Here is a 17500-nt window from a genome sequence, read left to right as displayed (position 1 = left end):
TCATTCAATGTCTCACTAACTGGTCCTACAAACATCTGTGGAAGACGAAGTGCATAATGAGCTGAAGGAAGACAGAATCAAGAGGATGGAAAGGGTGAAGAGAAGGAATAGGGGAGGGGATGGAAAAGAAAGAGGAAAATGAGGAAAAGGAAGAAATGAAAATTGAGTAGAGGGAGGATTAGGATGAGATGATGCAGGACAAAAGAACTAGGAGATGGACATAGAAACTAAAAAGAAGCTAAATCTGAGAAATGGTAGGGGCAAAGAAAAACATGTGCCATAGTGGAGAGCGTCAGACTACAGGTTTAATCCTGCCAGTATGTTAACTGTTTTGTGGTTTGCTCAGTGTGGTATGAATGGGGGGGGGGGGGTGCGAGTATGAGTGTGCAGTTGGCACCCCTGGCACGGGGTCAAAGGTCACCGTGTAAAGGATTACAAAGGATTACAAAGGCGGAGCATGCCGACAGGAGACCTTTTGGTCCATATCTAGGTCGGATGCGAAAAAATCATAATAATAAAATAATAAATAAAAACTATAATAATGTAAATAACAAATAAAATACATAAATAAATGCATAGGTATAGTTAAATAATAAACAAACAGGTAAATAGTAAATAATAATAAATTGACATAACTAATAATAAATGAAAATCAAACAGACAAATGATAACAAAACAAAAACAAATAATATAAAATATATAGAAGGGGGCTTGTGGGTGTTGGCTGATGCGTATGGGGCAGATTGTATGTGGAGCAAACGAAAGTAAGAGCGAGTGAGAAAAGGAAAGGTGCGGTGGAAGAAAAAGGTAGAGAATAATTAGCTAAGGTAGGATTGATAGGCGATGCGAATGAAAGAGAAAATGGCTAGAAAAGTCTCCGTCATCGGGATCGAAGAGGAGGCAGGAAATAACGTGGCCCCGCGACCACAAGCTATCTAGGCATGAACGAGGCAACTAGCACAAAGAGGAAACCGTTCATGATAAGTAACATAACCCTAAAGCCGTTTGATGGCAATAGAGACGCCGCCGTGTGGCTTAAAAGGCAGAATTAGTGGCAAAATTATCGGTGTGAGCGATGTCGCGAGCTATATTGCCCTTAATCGGGAAGGCGACGCATTAGCTATCTACCTAGAAATGTAAGAGAAAGTTCAAGAAGATGTAGAAGAACTGAAAAAGAGGCTCGGAGATGTATTCGCTAGGAGTGCGTTCGAATCATTTAATCGGCTAGAAAGAATGCGCTGGGCTGGCGAAAATAGGAGATTAGCGGGACTATCAAGACTTAAAGGCAAAGGCTTGGAACAAGTGGTTAGAATGTTGTTTGTGAATAGCTTCCCAGATCACGTATCCGCAGGGCTACACGAAGTAGATGATACCGTGTCTGCGAACATGGACGTATTGGTAATCCGTGCTCTCAAGGACACAGAAGGATAGGCCTTTAGCTGCAATAGCGACAGAAAAATCAAAAGGCCTTGCACAAGACCAAGGATCGAGATGCCTCTACGATGAAGAGAGGAGACCTACTGGAGAAGAGTTCACCGGCCGATAGAAAAGGGAAAACGCGGGAGTCCAGGGGTGACCACAGCGGATGAAGGAGACCCCATAGGTTGCATTGTTATATGTGTGGGCGCTCGGGCCATCTCGCAAGGGATTGTGGAAAGAGGGAGCCTATACGTCTAGAGTCCTGATATAGCATAATGCTGTTGCCTAGTCTTATAGAAACAAAATTGATAAAACATGACAGCATCTTGTAGGGATTGCGAATGATGATGCACCATGTAAGACTAGAAAGAAGAGGTTTGGGAAAAAGAGAGTGACATAGGGATGAGGGGACATGAGTAATGCCAGCTGCATATTGCAATTCTAAGATGAGCAATGTATTGGAAATGAGATATATAGGTAGATTTGATGTACCTTGGATAAATACAACAAATGTTCTGGCTAAGAAGATAAATGTTTTAGTTAAAAAATATTTTAGGTAGCTTTGGAAGGAGTAAAAGGTATGCCAAGAATTTTGGGTAAAGGTTCTGCATTTTAAGAAGTTGTGTCTAAATTTATACCAATTGTACAAAAATATGACCTTAAACCTGAAAGCTGGATGCATGGCTTAACTGGCCACCTCCCATATAAGGATGGAAAGAACCATTGTGTATATCTATTATGCGTTTAAGGTAAGTATTTTGGGCATTCTAAGTAAAATGGGTTTGTATCCTGGATAAAAGAGAAGTATGCCATATGCATATGGTATCAACATTACAAGATTGGATGATAAACATTGTTTACAGATTGTTGCTGTTTAGCCATCCATATGCAATAAGCATGCAGAAAAACAATAAGGGGTCTCAGACTTTATATCAGAGTTCATGTTTTAGAAGTTAAAGATCTGAGTCTTACGTTAAGGGTATAGATTCAAGAAACTAAAGAATTCTTTCAAAACTCAAGATTTTAGAGTAACTGCCATGTATGCTGTCTTGCAGTCCCCAGTGGAGGTACGATTGGTAGGAGGGAAAGAAGATCCTAGTGAAGAGCCCAGGTCAGGTCGAGTTGAGGTCAAGTACTTAGGCCAATGGGGTACCGTCTGTGATGACGACTTTGGCATCGAGGAAGGACATGTAAGTATCTGGATAAGAATATGTAATCTATTAAGGCCGATTTTTACCTTTGAGTAACTAAAGGTTTTATTTAGCCAACGCCAAGGTTTAAAGAATAGATTTGGTTAACCTTTAGTCCAGTATTACCTTGAATTTTTTTTTTCTAGGTAGCACTTTCTCATTTGGGAGTGTAATAGCTATTGATTAAGAGTTCAACACGTGATCCAAGTCTGTGGTGAATCACACACACACACACACACACACACACGCACACGCACACACACACACACACACACACGCACGCACACGCACACACATATGGGGCAATACTCAAAAGAAAAAAATCGGCCTCTAAAGATCAAATTGGTCACAATTGGAAGTAGAAGTATTAGCAAAAGCAGGAAGGTTGGCAAATAGTGAAAACTATAAAATATATGGATAAAAAATGAACGATGAGGAAAAAGAAAGAGAGAAGACGCTAAGAAGGGCAGCTAAAAAAAAGAAAAAAAAACGAGAAAAGAATAGGGATCGAAAAGAACGAATTTTATTGGAAAGTACTAAACATCAGGCTAAGAAAATGGTACATTAAAAAAAAAAAAACGAAAGGAACAGAGAACGAGACAGAAGGAAAAAAGCTAAAAGTGACTTATACTAAAATAGTCTGATCTCATGATTAAACGAGTTAAATGATTATCTGTCAGAAGAAAAACAGTGTTGGTCAAGGATTATATAATCACTGGACAAAAAAATAGAGAGTTAAAACAAGATGGAAAAGTCATATTTTTGACTAAGAAAATTTAAATGTGATAAAAGTTGAAAATAGTGGCATGAAAAGTAGAAATTTGTGGTGACATATGTATCCCTAAAAACGGGTTCTTGGAAAAAGTGATTGTTTTAAAATGTTAGAAGACACAAAGCATTCATTAAATGAGACAATGAAGGCCGGAGGAAACGTAGTGCTTATGGGTGATTTTAACTGCAAAGAAATATGTTGGGAAGAGATAATAGTGAAATGTGGAGAGGACCTTTGGGGAAATATATTACTTGGCATGACTATAGAATATACAATGACACAATGGGTAAAAGAAAATACCAGATATAGAAATAGAGAACCGTCGAAACTAGATCTAATATTTATATCATAGGCTGAAATTGTGGATAAAATAAAACAAAAGACACCAATTGGGAAAAGTGACCACATACTACTTGAGTTTGAACTAAATGAGGAAATATATAGAGAAAGAAATGAGAAATACAGAAAAGGAAGATTGATGCATATCAAGACTCCCAAGTCTTTTTTTTTTTTTACCTTTGTAATGAGTTCACTTACCATGGAATAGTTTAAGTATGGCCTTTTGTCACTATTGCCCATTGCCAGTACTTTGCATTTTTAGATATTGAACTTTGTTACTCATTCTTGGCTCCATGCTAAGTATATTGTTCTCCAGATGTTTAGTCCATCAACTTTTGATGACTTTCACATATTTTAGTTATTGTACTTGTATGGGAGACCGTTCTATAGTTCGTCTCCCCCTTTATATATTGGCACTATACTGGCATTTCTCCAGTCTTGCGGTACCTTTCCTTCTTTGAGTGAGCAATCTGCTATCTAATATGTTTGGTACGTTAGATCATCTATACGTTCTTTTAGTATCCAGTTTGCAATTCCGTCCGGGCCGTATGATTTTCTGACATCAAGGTTCATTATTTGGTCTCTTATTTCTTTCTGTGTCACAATTATTTCTTTCACTGTGGAGGGGGGGTCTTCCTCCCCTTCCTTCATCCCAATTATATATATTTTCTTTTTGAATACAAATTAGAAATGCTTGTTCGTAATTTCAGTCATATCTATATCTTCTGTATATTTTGTATTCCCTTGGCGTAGTTTCACTATTTCCTGCTTATTTTTTTAGTTTACCATTTACATATCTGTAGAATAATTTAGGTTGATCTTTACATTTGTCTATTATGTCTTTTTCATAGTTTTTTCTTCCCTTACTATTTTTACATATCCATTTCTTAGTTTGGTATATATATATATATATATATATATATATATATATATATATATATATATATATATATATATATATATATGTTTAAAGTTTGTCCTGTATATTCCCCTATTTACTTGGTATTCTCTCCCATGTATTCGGGCTTTTCCCATTATATATACCCTCATTGCGCATTTATGGAATATATGAAATATATGAAATATCCAGATTCTAATTCCTACCCGTTCCTTATCAAGCGGTACTTTCTTGTTTTGCTGGATGCCACGATACTATCAATTTGCTACAATATCAGTAGTGAAGGAAGCATTTCTATCTTGATTAAGCAGTTAGTTATTGGCCTGCACTTTCTCCTTTGGTATAGATGTCACTGAGATCTTTTATTCAACTCTTTATTACCGCCACTGCAGTAAAGAAGCACTGTCTCCTCCTGAACTTACTATATGCTCTCTGCACTGTCATCCAGATCATTGTCTCTAGTCCCTCTACCACCTTCTTCCCACTGGAGTCCAGTAGCTCTGGTCTGCCAGTCTGTCTCGCCTTTTCATAAGGTTTTACAATGAAAGTTGCATTATCCACTCTACGAATGTGAGGTATGTTTCCTGCATTTTTTTTTTATTAATGAGAGATCACGTATATGTAACACACATGCAGAGAACTGTAGTTCTTGGCATTAAGAAGGTTTTTGATTTTTGTTAACCTTTGATTTTGTTTTTAACAGGTTTTTTGTCGAATGCTGGGCTGGGGGAGCGCAAAATTAGTCCACAAAAACAATACCTTTGGCGAAGGTGAGGGCCAGATCTGGTTGGACGACCTACGGTGCTTGGGCTATGAAACCAGTGTTGTGGAGTGCACGCATCAGCTCTGGGGTGTCACCAATTGCGACCACTCAGAGGACGTCGGGCTCACCTGCTCACCTGAATTACTTCCTGAACTGGTTGGTTTATATGCAACAAAGTGTAATGGACTTTAGAGTGAAACAGGTCTAGGGTGGGGGAATGGGAGAAAGAAACAAAGAAAGGAAGAAGAATAGAGGGAAAGCAGAACGGAAGAGCTGGATAGGGGAAGGGAAAATAGAGGGTGAGGCGACAGGTGAAGGAAAATGGAAGGGCAGAATAAGAGCACTAACTAGATGTTGTGACAAATCTCATCTGAAGTAGCGAGATCTAACTTAAACAGTCTTGATGAATGAAAACACCTCAGGAACCCTCGATCATGACACCTGTCTCTTCAGCTGAGTAAGATTGCCTAATTTTTTATACAAAAATTCTTTCAGTGCCCCGTTGTATTGAAAAGTGAAATGAAGTGAGAAAATCTGAAAACAACCACAACAGGTATTTACTGGCCCTGAAATTAGAAACAAAAATTTTAAGATGAAAAGGCACAAGGAATGTGGGCTATTAATGGAGATGGTCTTGATTTTAAAGAGATGTGCAGAGGGTTACAGAGTACATAACAAAAGGAAGTTGAGGTTATGAGTTATAGATTGTAGGAGCTCTTGGGTTGAGTCGTCTTACTTTTTTATTATTCTTTTGGCAATATTGGATTTTATCTATTTGTTCTTGATCATTTATTTGATTTGGCTATCTTTTCTCCTCTTGTATTTCAACACTCCACATATCTTTGGTTTTCTACTCAGGACGGAAGTGGACCAATGGTGTCAACATCCCGGCCGCCCCCCTCAAGTTTACCTCAACACTGTGGCTTTCGCACTGTGTCTGACCGCCCAAAACCACCGCCCCTCGAAGCCCCTCGCATTGTGAAAGGCTATGTCCCCCAGCCTGGTGCACATCCATGGATGGTAAGGCTAGTTTTGGTTTTGGCAATATAACAGCATCATTATAATCTTCCCGTTCATTGTGGTTGACATTGTGTTTCATTTGTCAACGTGAAAAATAAACAATCTCCCTGGATAATTATAATTTGTCAGGTGCTACTGTTACAGTTCATCTACAGAGCCACTGCACATTAAGCAAAAGTTTTCTCCTTTTATGCTCTGTAATAGCTGTCTACCCTACTGTATATTTCTCAGATATGATTGAATTTCACTTCAGTGATGCCAGTTTAGCTGAGTAAATTTGTCTGGGACAAGCCACAATTAAATCTGGTCAGGATGTTATCATACTGAAAAGGGTAATCGAATATGATAGTAATGTCCCCACAGCTAAATGATATACTTTGGTGTTAGATATACATTTGCATCTCCTTATTTAGATTACAATGGCTGATGTTTTCTATGGACAAGGATGAATCCAATTAACCTCATGCATCGTGTAAATGTTTGATGTAAAGAAATGTGATAAGAATGCTATCCTTGTATTACAAATAAAGGCACCTTTACACTTCTCCAGAGTTTCCTATTTTACTCTATAAGCTGTGTCTTTTTCATAACGGAAGTCACTCATTCATATAAACTAATTTATTAATTAGGATACATCTCCCTCAGGTGAGAGTAAGATGTTTTTTGTGTCTACAAATGTAGGTGACTATATTTTGTTTTGTTATGGGTCCTCTCAGGCTGGTCTACGTCTACGCACAACGACAGGTTCATCTCACTGGTGTGGTGGAGTGATCGTTACAGCGGAACATATCATGACGGCTGCCCACTGTGTCAATAGGTATCCTAGTTCCACCTACATCATCAGAGTTGGAGACTTTGATAACGCTGTTAGTAGCCCTATTATTTTTTTTTCTAATATTTTCTTGTTTATACTTTCATTAGAGTAATTATGTACTACTAGCAGCAATGGTAACAGAGCATGTGAAAGAATTGACCCTTTTGATATGACAAAGCATTTTATGGATTTGTTCTGGCTAATTAGAAACTACTTAATCAGTCGATAAGTTGTGGGGGTCAAATAAATCTTCTTATGTTTTCTTGGTTTATTGGCATGTACTTATGAATATATCTGCAGGCTGGGATATGATCTCGCGAGGTGAGTCTAACGAGAATGTCTCCCCTAGCTCCTCCCTCTAGCGAACGCAGTCGCCTCGTTATATAGGAAAAATAGCCTAGCTAAGCATGTTTGGTGTAGGTTGTCACATAGAAAATGTGTCTGTGGTAATAATATATATTATATGTGTGTTAGTTGCATTGTATGGGGTTTAGTAATATTATTTGTGGTTGTGGTTAGTATGTATTGGAGTTACGATAATGTAGCTTGGTAGGTATAAGGAAAGGTTAATGAACTGTCTGGTGACATTAGGTACTTCCTTGCTGGGCGATGGCGCGATGTAGCTTGTTATGATGTCTTGCGTTATCTGAGTCAGGTGTTTATGATTAGGAAATGTGAGGTCATCAAGATTGCTAAAGGCTAGTGCCTTCATGTACGTGGGGGATTATGTGTCATGGCGTGTGACCTATCGTAATGGTTAGTAATGGTAGGATACAGTGGCTCCAAATCTAAATTTTTAAACTATTATATTTCTTTTATTAATGATGACAAACCAATTAATACGTAATTGTTTCAAGGGCAGTTCTTGCTTTACCATTATTTTTATTTGTATGTAATCTTCTATTAAAGTAATTTCTTTTTATAATTTTCACACACTTCCAGTGATTTTTCCATATGAAGACTACTTTTATCAGCTGTTAAATTTTCATTAGCTCTTTATCATTCCAAGTTCATTTATTGTGACAACTACATCATTGTGATACACCACCTCCCAATCGTCCTGCACAGGGAGAATATCACTATTTATGCCTATGTGTTAATGAAGATCTCCATATAAAATGTCGCTACTGTATTATGGCAGGAATCTCTATTTCATCAAAGTGTTTATCGCTACTGTGCACAATTTGACCTAATGGATATAGCAAAACTTATTATAAGGATTTTTTCTAAAACTATTCACCCATTCTCTATTTTTACAGGAACAGATTAATTATAATTTTTTTACATTTTTAACCTCGGTTCACCATTAATTTCTATTCCGATGAAAAAAATTCAGATTTCAACTTATCAGTTTCATTTGTATTTCTATAAACTATATTAAAACCCATATCTTGCATTTGAATTTTAACATTTTATATGTCAACATCATCACACTTCCTTTCACACAAGGAAATAATGATGTATTTTTTTACGCAAATTTAGAAATTCCCACACACATTCAGTGATAACACTAACACTATCAGCTGGCCGTAAATTAGGTGGTTTGGCAATCCTTGTGCGCTCTAGGCTGCTTGAGCTATTTTGAAAAACAAGGTAGTGACCACATGAAGAAGCCAGTAAATATATTCTTTGAGGTGAACGAGGAAGTTCAAACTGTGCTCCTCCGTTTCCCCACATACTAATATTTTCATACATGTAATCCAATTTTAATTGTCTCCAGTATATAGAACTTAGCCCCAGCTTGAGCAAGTCGGCCAAGTCAGAATTTTTTCATTTCTCGGAGACATATTGTTCTTATTCTTTTTTTTTTTTTAATCATTTTACAGTTATTCACAAGCTAGTTAGATCCTTATTTATGAATACTTTTCCTTGCTTACCTTTGATACCTGATTTTTGGCCACACAAAATTAATATTCTATTTTTACACAATTTACGTTATTTCATCCTTGTAGCATGAAGGCACTGCAATAGTTTTAAACACATGTAAGGGGTGCTGGACTACCTAATCCTGTGTACAAGGTGTTGAGGTGCCTAAATCTAAGTACAGTGTGTGCCAAGGTAAAAAAAATCTTAAGAAATGCTGTTCTGGGGAATAAGGAACAAACCATTATAATTTTTTTTTTTTTTTTTTTTTTTTTTTCAGGAAGTTGAGCCAGAAGAGCAGGAGTTTCGGGTCCATGACATAAGGGTTCATTTGGATTTCGCTAAAGGACTTGACCTAAACAACGACATTGCCATCATCAAGTTGAAACCGCTCAAGGGAAAACATATTAGGTAGGTGGGATAGCAGACATTATCTTTGTCACTTTGCCCCTAGGAAAAGCTTAGCCTGGCTTAGAAATACACATGGCTGAGATTACTGCAGAGGTATGTTGTAATGTTTGAACTGTATGTATATATATATATATATCTATATATATGTATATGTATATGTATATATATATATATATATATATATAATATGGAACCCTAAACACTAACGTTTCGTTCGCGTGGAACTTCTACGCGAACGAAACGTTAGTGTTTCGGGTTCCGTACCTTCCCCTGTGTTTATGTTCTCCATCATCCAAATAATTTGTCTAAAATACTTATCTATCTATCTATATACATACATACCTTACAACATACCTCTGCACTAATCTCAGCCATATGTATTCGCTAGCTGAGGTCACGAAACAGACTGAGCATCACCATCACGTGTTCAGGCACGAGAAAAACCTCTCATTCAAAAACCCTCTCATAAGCCTTCCCAACTACACTTAACAAACTGATCCCTCTGAAACTACTACACTCACGCATTTTACCTTTTCAGTTTCGTTTAACTCAGTTTTAACACGTTCATCCTTCTCACAAACATATTACCAATCTCCTCCCTTTTGCTCTTACATCCATGCACATTCGTTGATACTTGGATTCAAGTTGGAGTTCTGCTCCAAGACTCCCTTTTGCCTTGATTCTTTGGAGGGAAATCTTAGTCCTCTCACTCCATACCATTTGTTCGCCACAGTACATATACAGAACCCTAACATGCCTAAGTGCTCCCCCTGGGCAAAGCTCTCAGTGACCCCCTCCCCCCTCTCCACAATCACCACCTCCCATCTCCACCATTCCTTACTGTCTATTATAGCTACTGTCTTGCGAAATAAACTCATTTTAGAATTTGTATTTAATGTCCCTATTGTAGAAAGGATAAAGGAAAATATTTCACATTCCGTTGATTCTAACGCAGAATTCGTATATTGCGGTAAAATATTCAGGGCTTCTTTGATCTATTTTATCATAATTATTTTGTCAGCCTTGTGGGCGGAATGTCCAGACTAGAAATGCCGCCCCACTAAATATGCCGCCCCAAGGCATATACATCCCCACCACCCCATGTGAGGGCCCTGCACACATTGGAACATAATGGTGAATAGAAAAAGAAAGAGAATTGGTAATTAGAATTGGTACTGTATCGATTTAAAGAGGCAAAAGAAAGGAGGGACAGTAATGGCAGTGAAGTGGCTCACTATTCCTTTATGAGAAGATATTTTTTTCTATCACATGGAAAGGATGTGTAATTAGGGCCTGTACAGTTCTAAAAAAAAAAAAATCTAAAGCACCAAACATCAGGTATGGTGCTGCAAGTAGTAAAGTGTTTGGGCTCAAGCCATAGATACATAGTACCCTGGTCAGTGATTAGCTGTCTGCGCATATAATTATCTGCTAGTCATCTCGTGGGAGCCCGCCGTTGTTAGAGCAAGCGTCTGGTAAATGCGTGTTTGGCGTCTATTCGAATCCTGGATGCAGCTGTGTTCACTCTGAGTAATGGCCCCCGACCGCTGCTCACCTCGGACCTGAAGTGACTTGGTAACATCACTGTGTGATACATTAACTTCTTCCGGGTATCGTCACTACAGTGGCATACGGTGGAAACCGTCTCCTACATTCATGTATGAACAATTCCGGATGACCGGCAAGGTTTACGTCTGAGTGGTTGCCAGCCCCACAAACCACGAAAAGATAAAATGAATATATCGTAATGATATATTTTTTATGCTCATTTATATAAAATATAAAAATTTTATTGTCGCCCTTTTCTTTTATTTGCTTTAGTTTTCTATGCCTAATTATGATTATGTTTTCTTTGGCTTGACTCCTCTCTGCAATTATAACATTTACTTTCATTCACCGCGAACGCGCAGTGTGCAACACAATCTGTATAAATTTATTATTTTCCCAAACGTTAGGATCATTATTATGATAACATTTATAATCTGATAATAATTATGATGATAATAATAATAATAATACAGGTAATGGTTCCTTTGCAACTACCCCAAACTGTTTGAATTTCTCATTCAAAGTATCAGCTAGTGGTCTTGGCTTTCTGCATTTTCGTTGTTAACAAAATGAAGGAACCTTTTGATGCTTAGAAATCTATTTCTTGACAGTCTTTCTAATGATCTGAGTTTTTAAGTCATCAGTACTCCAGTAGTGCCGTTCACTAGGGAGTCTGGTACCCGAAAAAAAAGTATTCAAAAAAGTTTTTCAAACAGTTTATTGCTAATTTAGAATCATGCACACTTTTTTGTTTGGAATATATGACAGATTCTCTGCAAATTTGATGTAGTAAATCATCATCCAGATATAGTTAGAAAAATTCAACTGGACTTTTTCCAGTTACTTTATCTTTCATATATATATATATATATATATATATATATATATATATATATATATATATATATATATATATATATATATATATATATATATATATATATATATATATAATCAATCCCTCTATAGTGTAACAGCCTTCTTATCCCGTAAACTATCCTTCCATGTTAGCAACCACAATCCCTTCAACAATACCATCCCCTGTAACTAAGTTACGCTGAATAATTTTGTAGATATTTACCATCCTTATTTTCCCCTACCAGGTTCAGCAGCTTGGTACAGCCTATCTGTCTTCCACTACCAGATTTCAATTACAAGCCCGGCATGCAGTGTTCCGTTGCAGGTTGGGGTAGTATGGGAAGGCACGTGGGTAAGTATGTCCGATGTTTGTAGATGGCAACTTCTGACAATTATGATAGCGTAAACACCAACCTCGGTCTATTTGAAACTTCGTCCTGAAGTTGGGTTAAGTGATGAGAAGCATTTACCTGTCCACAAAAAAAAAAAAAAAAAAAAAAAAAGCCTGGATGAAGTAACACAGTAGTCTAGGAACTATTTTAAAAAATAAATCTGGTCCTGTGAACAGGGTCTTTAAGTTGTAGCGGCATGGCTACCAGTAAGGTGAGGCAAAGACAATATGTTTTATTGGCAAAATTACGGGCTATTGATACAAATCTACCCGCTCAACCGGTGCGTGACTGGGCCAGTTAGGAGCGGCATATGAAAACAGGTTGGTAGGACGCGATCACTTACCAACCTGCGACTTGCGACTTGCTAGGTAAGACCACCCTCTCGCGCGGAATCGGTTTTTGTGAGGGGAAGAATGTCTGTAAGAAATTAAAAAGATAGTGTATAAAAGAGGGCTATTACCAATGCGCTTTTACGTGAGCGATTAGGGGCGGTTGGTGGTCGTGGCTCGGGAGACATGGGCAGGGAACTTGGATGGCGGCGCCGACGCCTGCGATTAGAATCATCAAAAGTTGAGAAAATGGTAGGAGCCGTAGTAGTAAAGGTGGGAAAACGGAAAAATCTTTAGTGGGACGTAAACTGAAATGAGAAGATATAGTATAAGAGAAAGTTAGAAAGGAAGCGAGTTTTAGTCGAAGAAAAAGTGCGTGTAGACGTTTGTGCGTGGGGCGTGGCTATGTTCGTGAGGGATGTGTGTATGTATCTTACGGGAAGTGAGTAGAGTTCACTTCCCGCGTGTAGAGATGCTGATTAACCCCAACTAAGCAGCACGTTTCTGATTAGCCCCAGGTTTGGCATGAGCGTTCCTATTTAGCCCCAGGTTGGGTTTGAGCGATGAGCGAGCGGTATCCGAAGCGTAGTCAGGAGAGTGGATCCAATGGCGGTGCGAGGGTGGGTGGGTGGTCAGGCGGGCGGGTGTTGTTTTATCGTTCTCCTACCAACCACAACTCTGAAAGCAGAGAATTACGTGATTTGGGAGTTGTGTGTAAATGTCAGAAGTGTAAACTCGTTCGCCAGCGTCAGCGAAGAGGCCAGGGCGTGGGTGCGGGCCGGTCGACAAGAGAGGCTCCCCAATTCCTCTCCCAGGATCAGCCGACGAAGAGTTAAGGGCTCTGAATTAGAGTTGGATTAAGGGCCTCTGCTAAGCCAGCGAGCAAGTGTGCGTGTATCTCTTTTCTTCCAAGTACAACTCTAAAAGCAGAGAATTACGTGACTTGGGAAATGTGTGCATTTGTCTTTGGTGTAAACCTGCCTACCGACGTCAACGAAGAGGTGAGCCTTGTGCCAGACCACAGCAGCAAAGGAAAAAAGTCGTCTCGCCGCCACCGGCAGGCGAATATCGATGGGCGCTGTTGAGTGAGCTGGAACCTACCTGCCTCCGTGCAGTTGACATGCTTTCTGATCTGACCTCGTGCTGTCACCAGCACGCTCGTGTACTCTGCACCGCAACTGATTACCTTGACCTCATGTAGACGGCAGGAACCTCACAATTTCCCACCCCCTTCAAAAAGGGGTTCAGTTAAATTCTGCAATGGCAGAACGGTGACGACGCTGCCGTTGACACCATGCGTCAGATTGACGCGTGAAGACGTGAACCAGGGGCATGTGGTCCATCTGAACCGTGAAAAGCGTGCCTTCGAGGAAATGGCTGAAGCGATGGATGGCATGGTGGACTGCTAGCAGCTCTCAGTCGAATATTAAATATTCTCCCACCCCCGACAGTTTCCTGCCAAAGAAGCTAAGGTTTCCTGCTAAAGAAGCTGATGGGTCGCTGGGAGAGGGGTTGTTCTTGGACGAGTTGCTCCAGGTCGGCCCCGATGGCATGATTGGAAGAGTCGGTGGTGAGGATGAGCGGTCTGCCTGGTGAAGTAAAGTCGAGGAGAGCTGCGGCGGCCCCTACTGAATGGGAGCCCCACAGAAGACCCTTAGGTCTGCCGGCGATTTCTGTGTAAAGTGGGGCCATGGTGCCAGCTATCTGGGGGAAGAAGCTATTGTAATGATTTGCCATCCCCACGAATTGTTGCAGGGCTTTTATTGTGGTGGGAGTAGGGAAGTGCTTGCTGGCGGACACTTGTTCAGGGAGGGGCCGAGAGGTGGTGCCCTAGGAAGTTCACCTCCTTTGTGATGAAAGAACACTTGTCACAGCGGACCACCAGGCAGTTGCGCTGCAGCCGCTCGAGTACACTGGTGATATGTTGCAAGCATTCCTCTTTGGAAACGGAGAAAATGAGGATGTCATTGATGTAGCATCTGCAGAACGACAAATCGCCCAAGATGCCGCCCGTCATCCTTTGGAACGTGGCCCCGGAATTTCTGAGGCCGAAACAGCTGTAGTTGAAGATGAATGTTCCAAAGGGAGTGGTCACGGTGGTCTTAGGAATATCGTTGGGGTGCATTGGTACCTAGTAACCAGGTACCCTTTCAATAGGTCGAACTTGGTGTAAAAATAAAAAAAAAAAAAAACGCCCTATCCAGGAATGAAGTGACGTCAGTGATTTTAGGAAGGGTGTACTGGTAGGGCTCTGTGATCATGTTCAGGCGCCTGTAGTCTCCGCAGTGCCTGAGTACGCCGTCCTTCTTGGTGACGATGTGAAGGGGAGGCTGGCAAATGCTTAGGCGCCCGAGATCGGCGAAGTCTATTTCGCCGCTTCCACTTTGTCTGGTGACAAACGGCGGAAATGCGAGAGCACGAGGAGCCTGAAGTCTTTATACAGTGATACATCCTGTGCTTGGCGGGTGCCTAAGGGTGTTGCCTAAGTTCTAGCTTAAAGACCTCAGGGTAGGCCTCCCGAAGGTAAGCGAAGTCATCCGTGGCGAGTTAGACGTTGCAGCTGAGCTTGGGTGGTGCGGTGACGAAAGAGGAGTCGTCCAGGAAGCAGCATCGAACCACATCCACTACGAACCTGTAGTGCGCGAGGAGGTCCGCGCCGATGAGTAGGGATCGGTGATCCGTTGGGGACGCGGAGGCGCACGTTATCGGCCGTGGGTCGCGTGGCCTTCCATCTGGAGGGTGGTAACAGGGACAGGGAGGCGCCAGTGTCGACGAGGAACCGCGTCTTTGTGGAAGGACACTGAAAGTAAAATAGATGACAAGTGGTCGATGGGGCGGCCGCAATTTGCGGCGGCTAGGTAACGGCTGTAGCGTGTGGGTTGGGGACCGAAGCGTGCTTAGGCGGCCGCTGTACACGTTTTTTAGAATGTGCATGGAGGTCTACTGTTGTGAGCAATGGATCCGAAGCGTGCGTGGTAATAGTACAGTTGGCCCGCGATGACGTGGTGCTGCTGGTGTAAGCGGGATATCGGTGCTGGACGCTGTGAGGTTGGAGGGGATTGCAGGTGCTGGGATGTGTTGTTTGTAGATGCGGCGGCAGTCGGTTTGTTGTCGTCGTGGGGCGGTGGTGGATCTGCGGGCACGGCGTAGATGTGTTGGAAGTCGGCGGCCTGAGCGTCGCTCAGGCTGTCGCCGAGTTCTCGAAGCTCGTCGTTGTCCGTGACGTCCGCGTTAGGAATCCTGGTGGGGATACCATCGGAGAACCGTTACAACCACAGAACTCAAAGCATGTCGATAGTCTTTTGGCTGTCGGTGTCAGCGGAGGGGATGCGGGTTAATGCCCGCATCTCCAGGAGGGCGTCTGAAGCACGTTGGTCACCGAAGGGCTATTTTCCCAACTTCAGGATCTTGTTCGCCCTAAAGGCGGCAGAGGGTGTGATCCGTTGCGTGAGAAATTACTTCAGTTCTTCATATTTGATGGATTCCCTGCCTTTAAAGTCAAGCCACTAGGCGATAAGTTCGAAAATCTCGTCAAGGAGGGCAGCGAGGACGTAATCCGCTTGCGATGTCTCTTCCCCGACTTTCTTCAATCTGAACTGGACCTCCGCACTGAGGAACCGGGTGGCGGGATTGACAGGATTGAAGGTTGGGAAACTGGGTCTGGGCTGCGACAACGTGGTGGTCTTACGGGGCGCTGAGCTTGATGGACGGTGATGTCTCCATCGCGTCAGCATCTGCGTCGTGGGAAGAATTCCTTAGCGAGTCGACCATGATAGTGACGGCAGGATGGCGGGCACTGGCTGGCTGTGGTCTAGAATGGACTATGGACAACCTGGAAAAGACCACCCGTTCGCGCGGGATTGGTAGTTGTAGGAGGGGAAGAGATGTCTGTATGAAAATGAAAAGAGGACTTTTGCCACTCGGCGATTTTTAGGGATATTTATTGCGTGAAGCCGTGGCTCAGGAGAGGTGGGCAGGAGACTTGGAGTTGGAGACTGAAATCATTATATGTAACCGTGAGGTTGCTTTAGGGATATTAGGTCTAGAATTCATCATTGGCAAAATTACGGGCTATTTATACGACTAGCGAAAAATGGCTTAAACTTTCAGATCTTCAGAGAGAACACTGTACATTTTTTTTATGTTAATGATTAACTGATGAGTAAAGTTATTACAATTTGAACCATTTGATATACATTATGATGCCATTGTATATTTAGTGTTAATATATTACTATTCTGTACTGTGTCAGGTTAATGGGGTTACAGGTCGATGGTCTGAAGACTCTTGGGCTATGTAATGGGAAAAAGGTTGATAACCCGTGTTCTGGAGCGTCTAAAGGCAACAACTATGCTTGAAACACTGTTGCTTCTTCTGATAAATATACATACATATACCAAAGGCTTTTTCCCCCTACACGGGGTGTAGCCAAAAAGAAAAAGGCATAGAAACCACTCCCACCCATTCCATTTCCTATATATTCCACCCCCCTCCACACTACTCCCTCCCTCTTATCTTGGCACCTCCTGGATGACGGGTCATCCCTGCATCCTGTCCACTGCCCTGGGTCAGAAGCAGTGTCGCTTCAACAGAAAATCGACAAAGCCAGCTGACAGTCCGTATCTCCCCTTAGGCTACTCTCGTCTGATGCAGTCAACTTTCCTCCCCATTTTGTCGGACAAGCAATGCCGCACCGACCACGTATATGGACCCAACCGACTCTCTGACACTATGTTCTGCGCCGGACGACTGGAGGGTGGCGTAGACACCTGCCAGGGAGACTCCGGAGGACCTCTTGTCTGTGAAGTCAACGGTGAGTTTCCTCAAGAACTTTACTACAGCGAAAAATTTTGAGGTGATATTGAGATATATTTTATTTTTCAA

At 41.3% G+C, this 17500-nt stretch overlaps 1 protein-coding gene across 1 annotated transcript in view; it reads left to right on the top strand.

The window, feature by feature from the left end:
- LOC143023790 (uncharacterized) overlaps positions 1-17500 on the top strand; it is a 111183-nt gene that overhangs the window by 92395 nt on the left and 1288 nt on the right. Inside the window, exons 23-29 of the mRNA XM_076182407.1 lie at positions 2475-2609; positions 5322-5537; positions 6240-6401; positions 7118-7267; positions 9359-9489; positions 12141-12247; positions 17250-17429. Of these exons, the coding sequence (XP_076038522.1) occupies positions 2475-2609; positions 5322-5537; positions 6240-6401; positions 7118-7267; positions 9359-9489; positions 12141-12247; positions 17250-17429 (1081 nt within the window). The remainder of the gene's footprint in view (positions 1-2474; positions 2610-5321; positions 5538-6239; positions 6402-7117; positions 7268-9358; positions 9490-12140; positions 12248-17249; positions 17430-17500) is intronic.

Source organism: Oratosquilla oratoria, unplaced genomic scaffold, assembly GCF_046742065.1.
Source record: "Oratosquilla oratoria isolate Oo_2021 unplaced genomic scaffold, ASM4674206v1 SCAFFOLD61, whole genome shotgun sequence".
NCBI classification, from domain to species: Eukaryota; Metazoa; Arthropoda; class Malacostraca; order Stomatopoda; family Squillidae; genus Oratosquilla; species Oratosquilla oratoria.
Note: the sequence above shows the minus strand (reverse complement) of the source record. Positions and strands in the feature narration are given on the sequence as shown.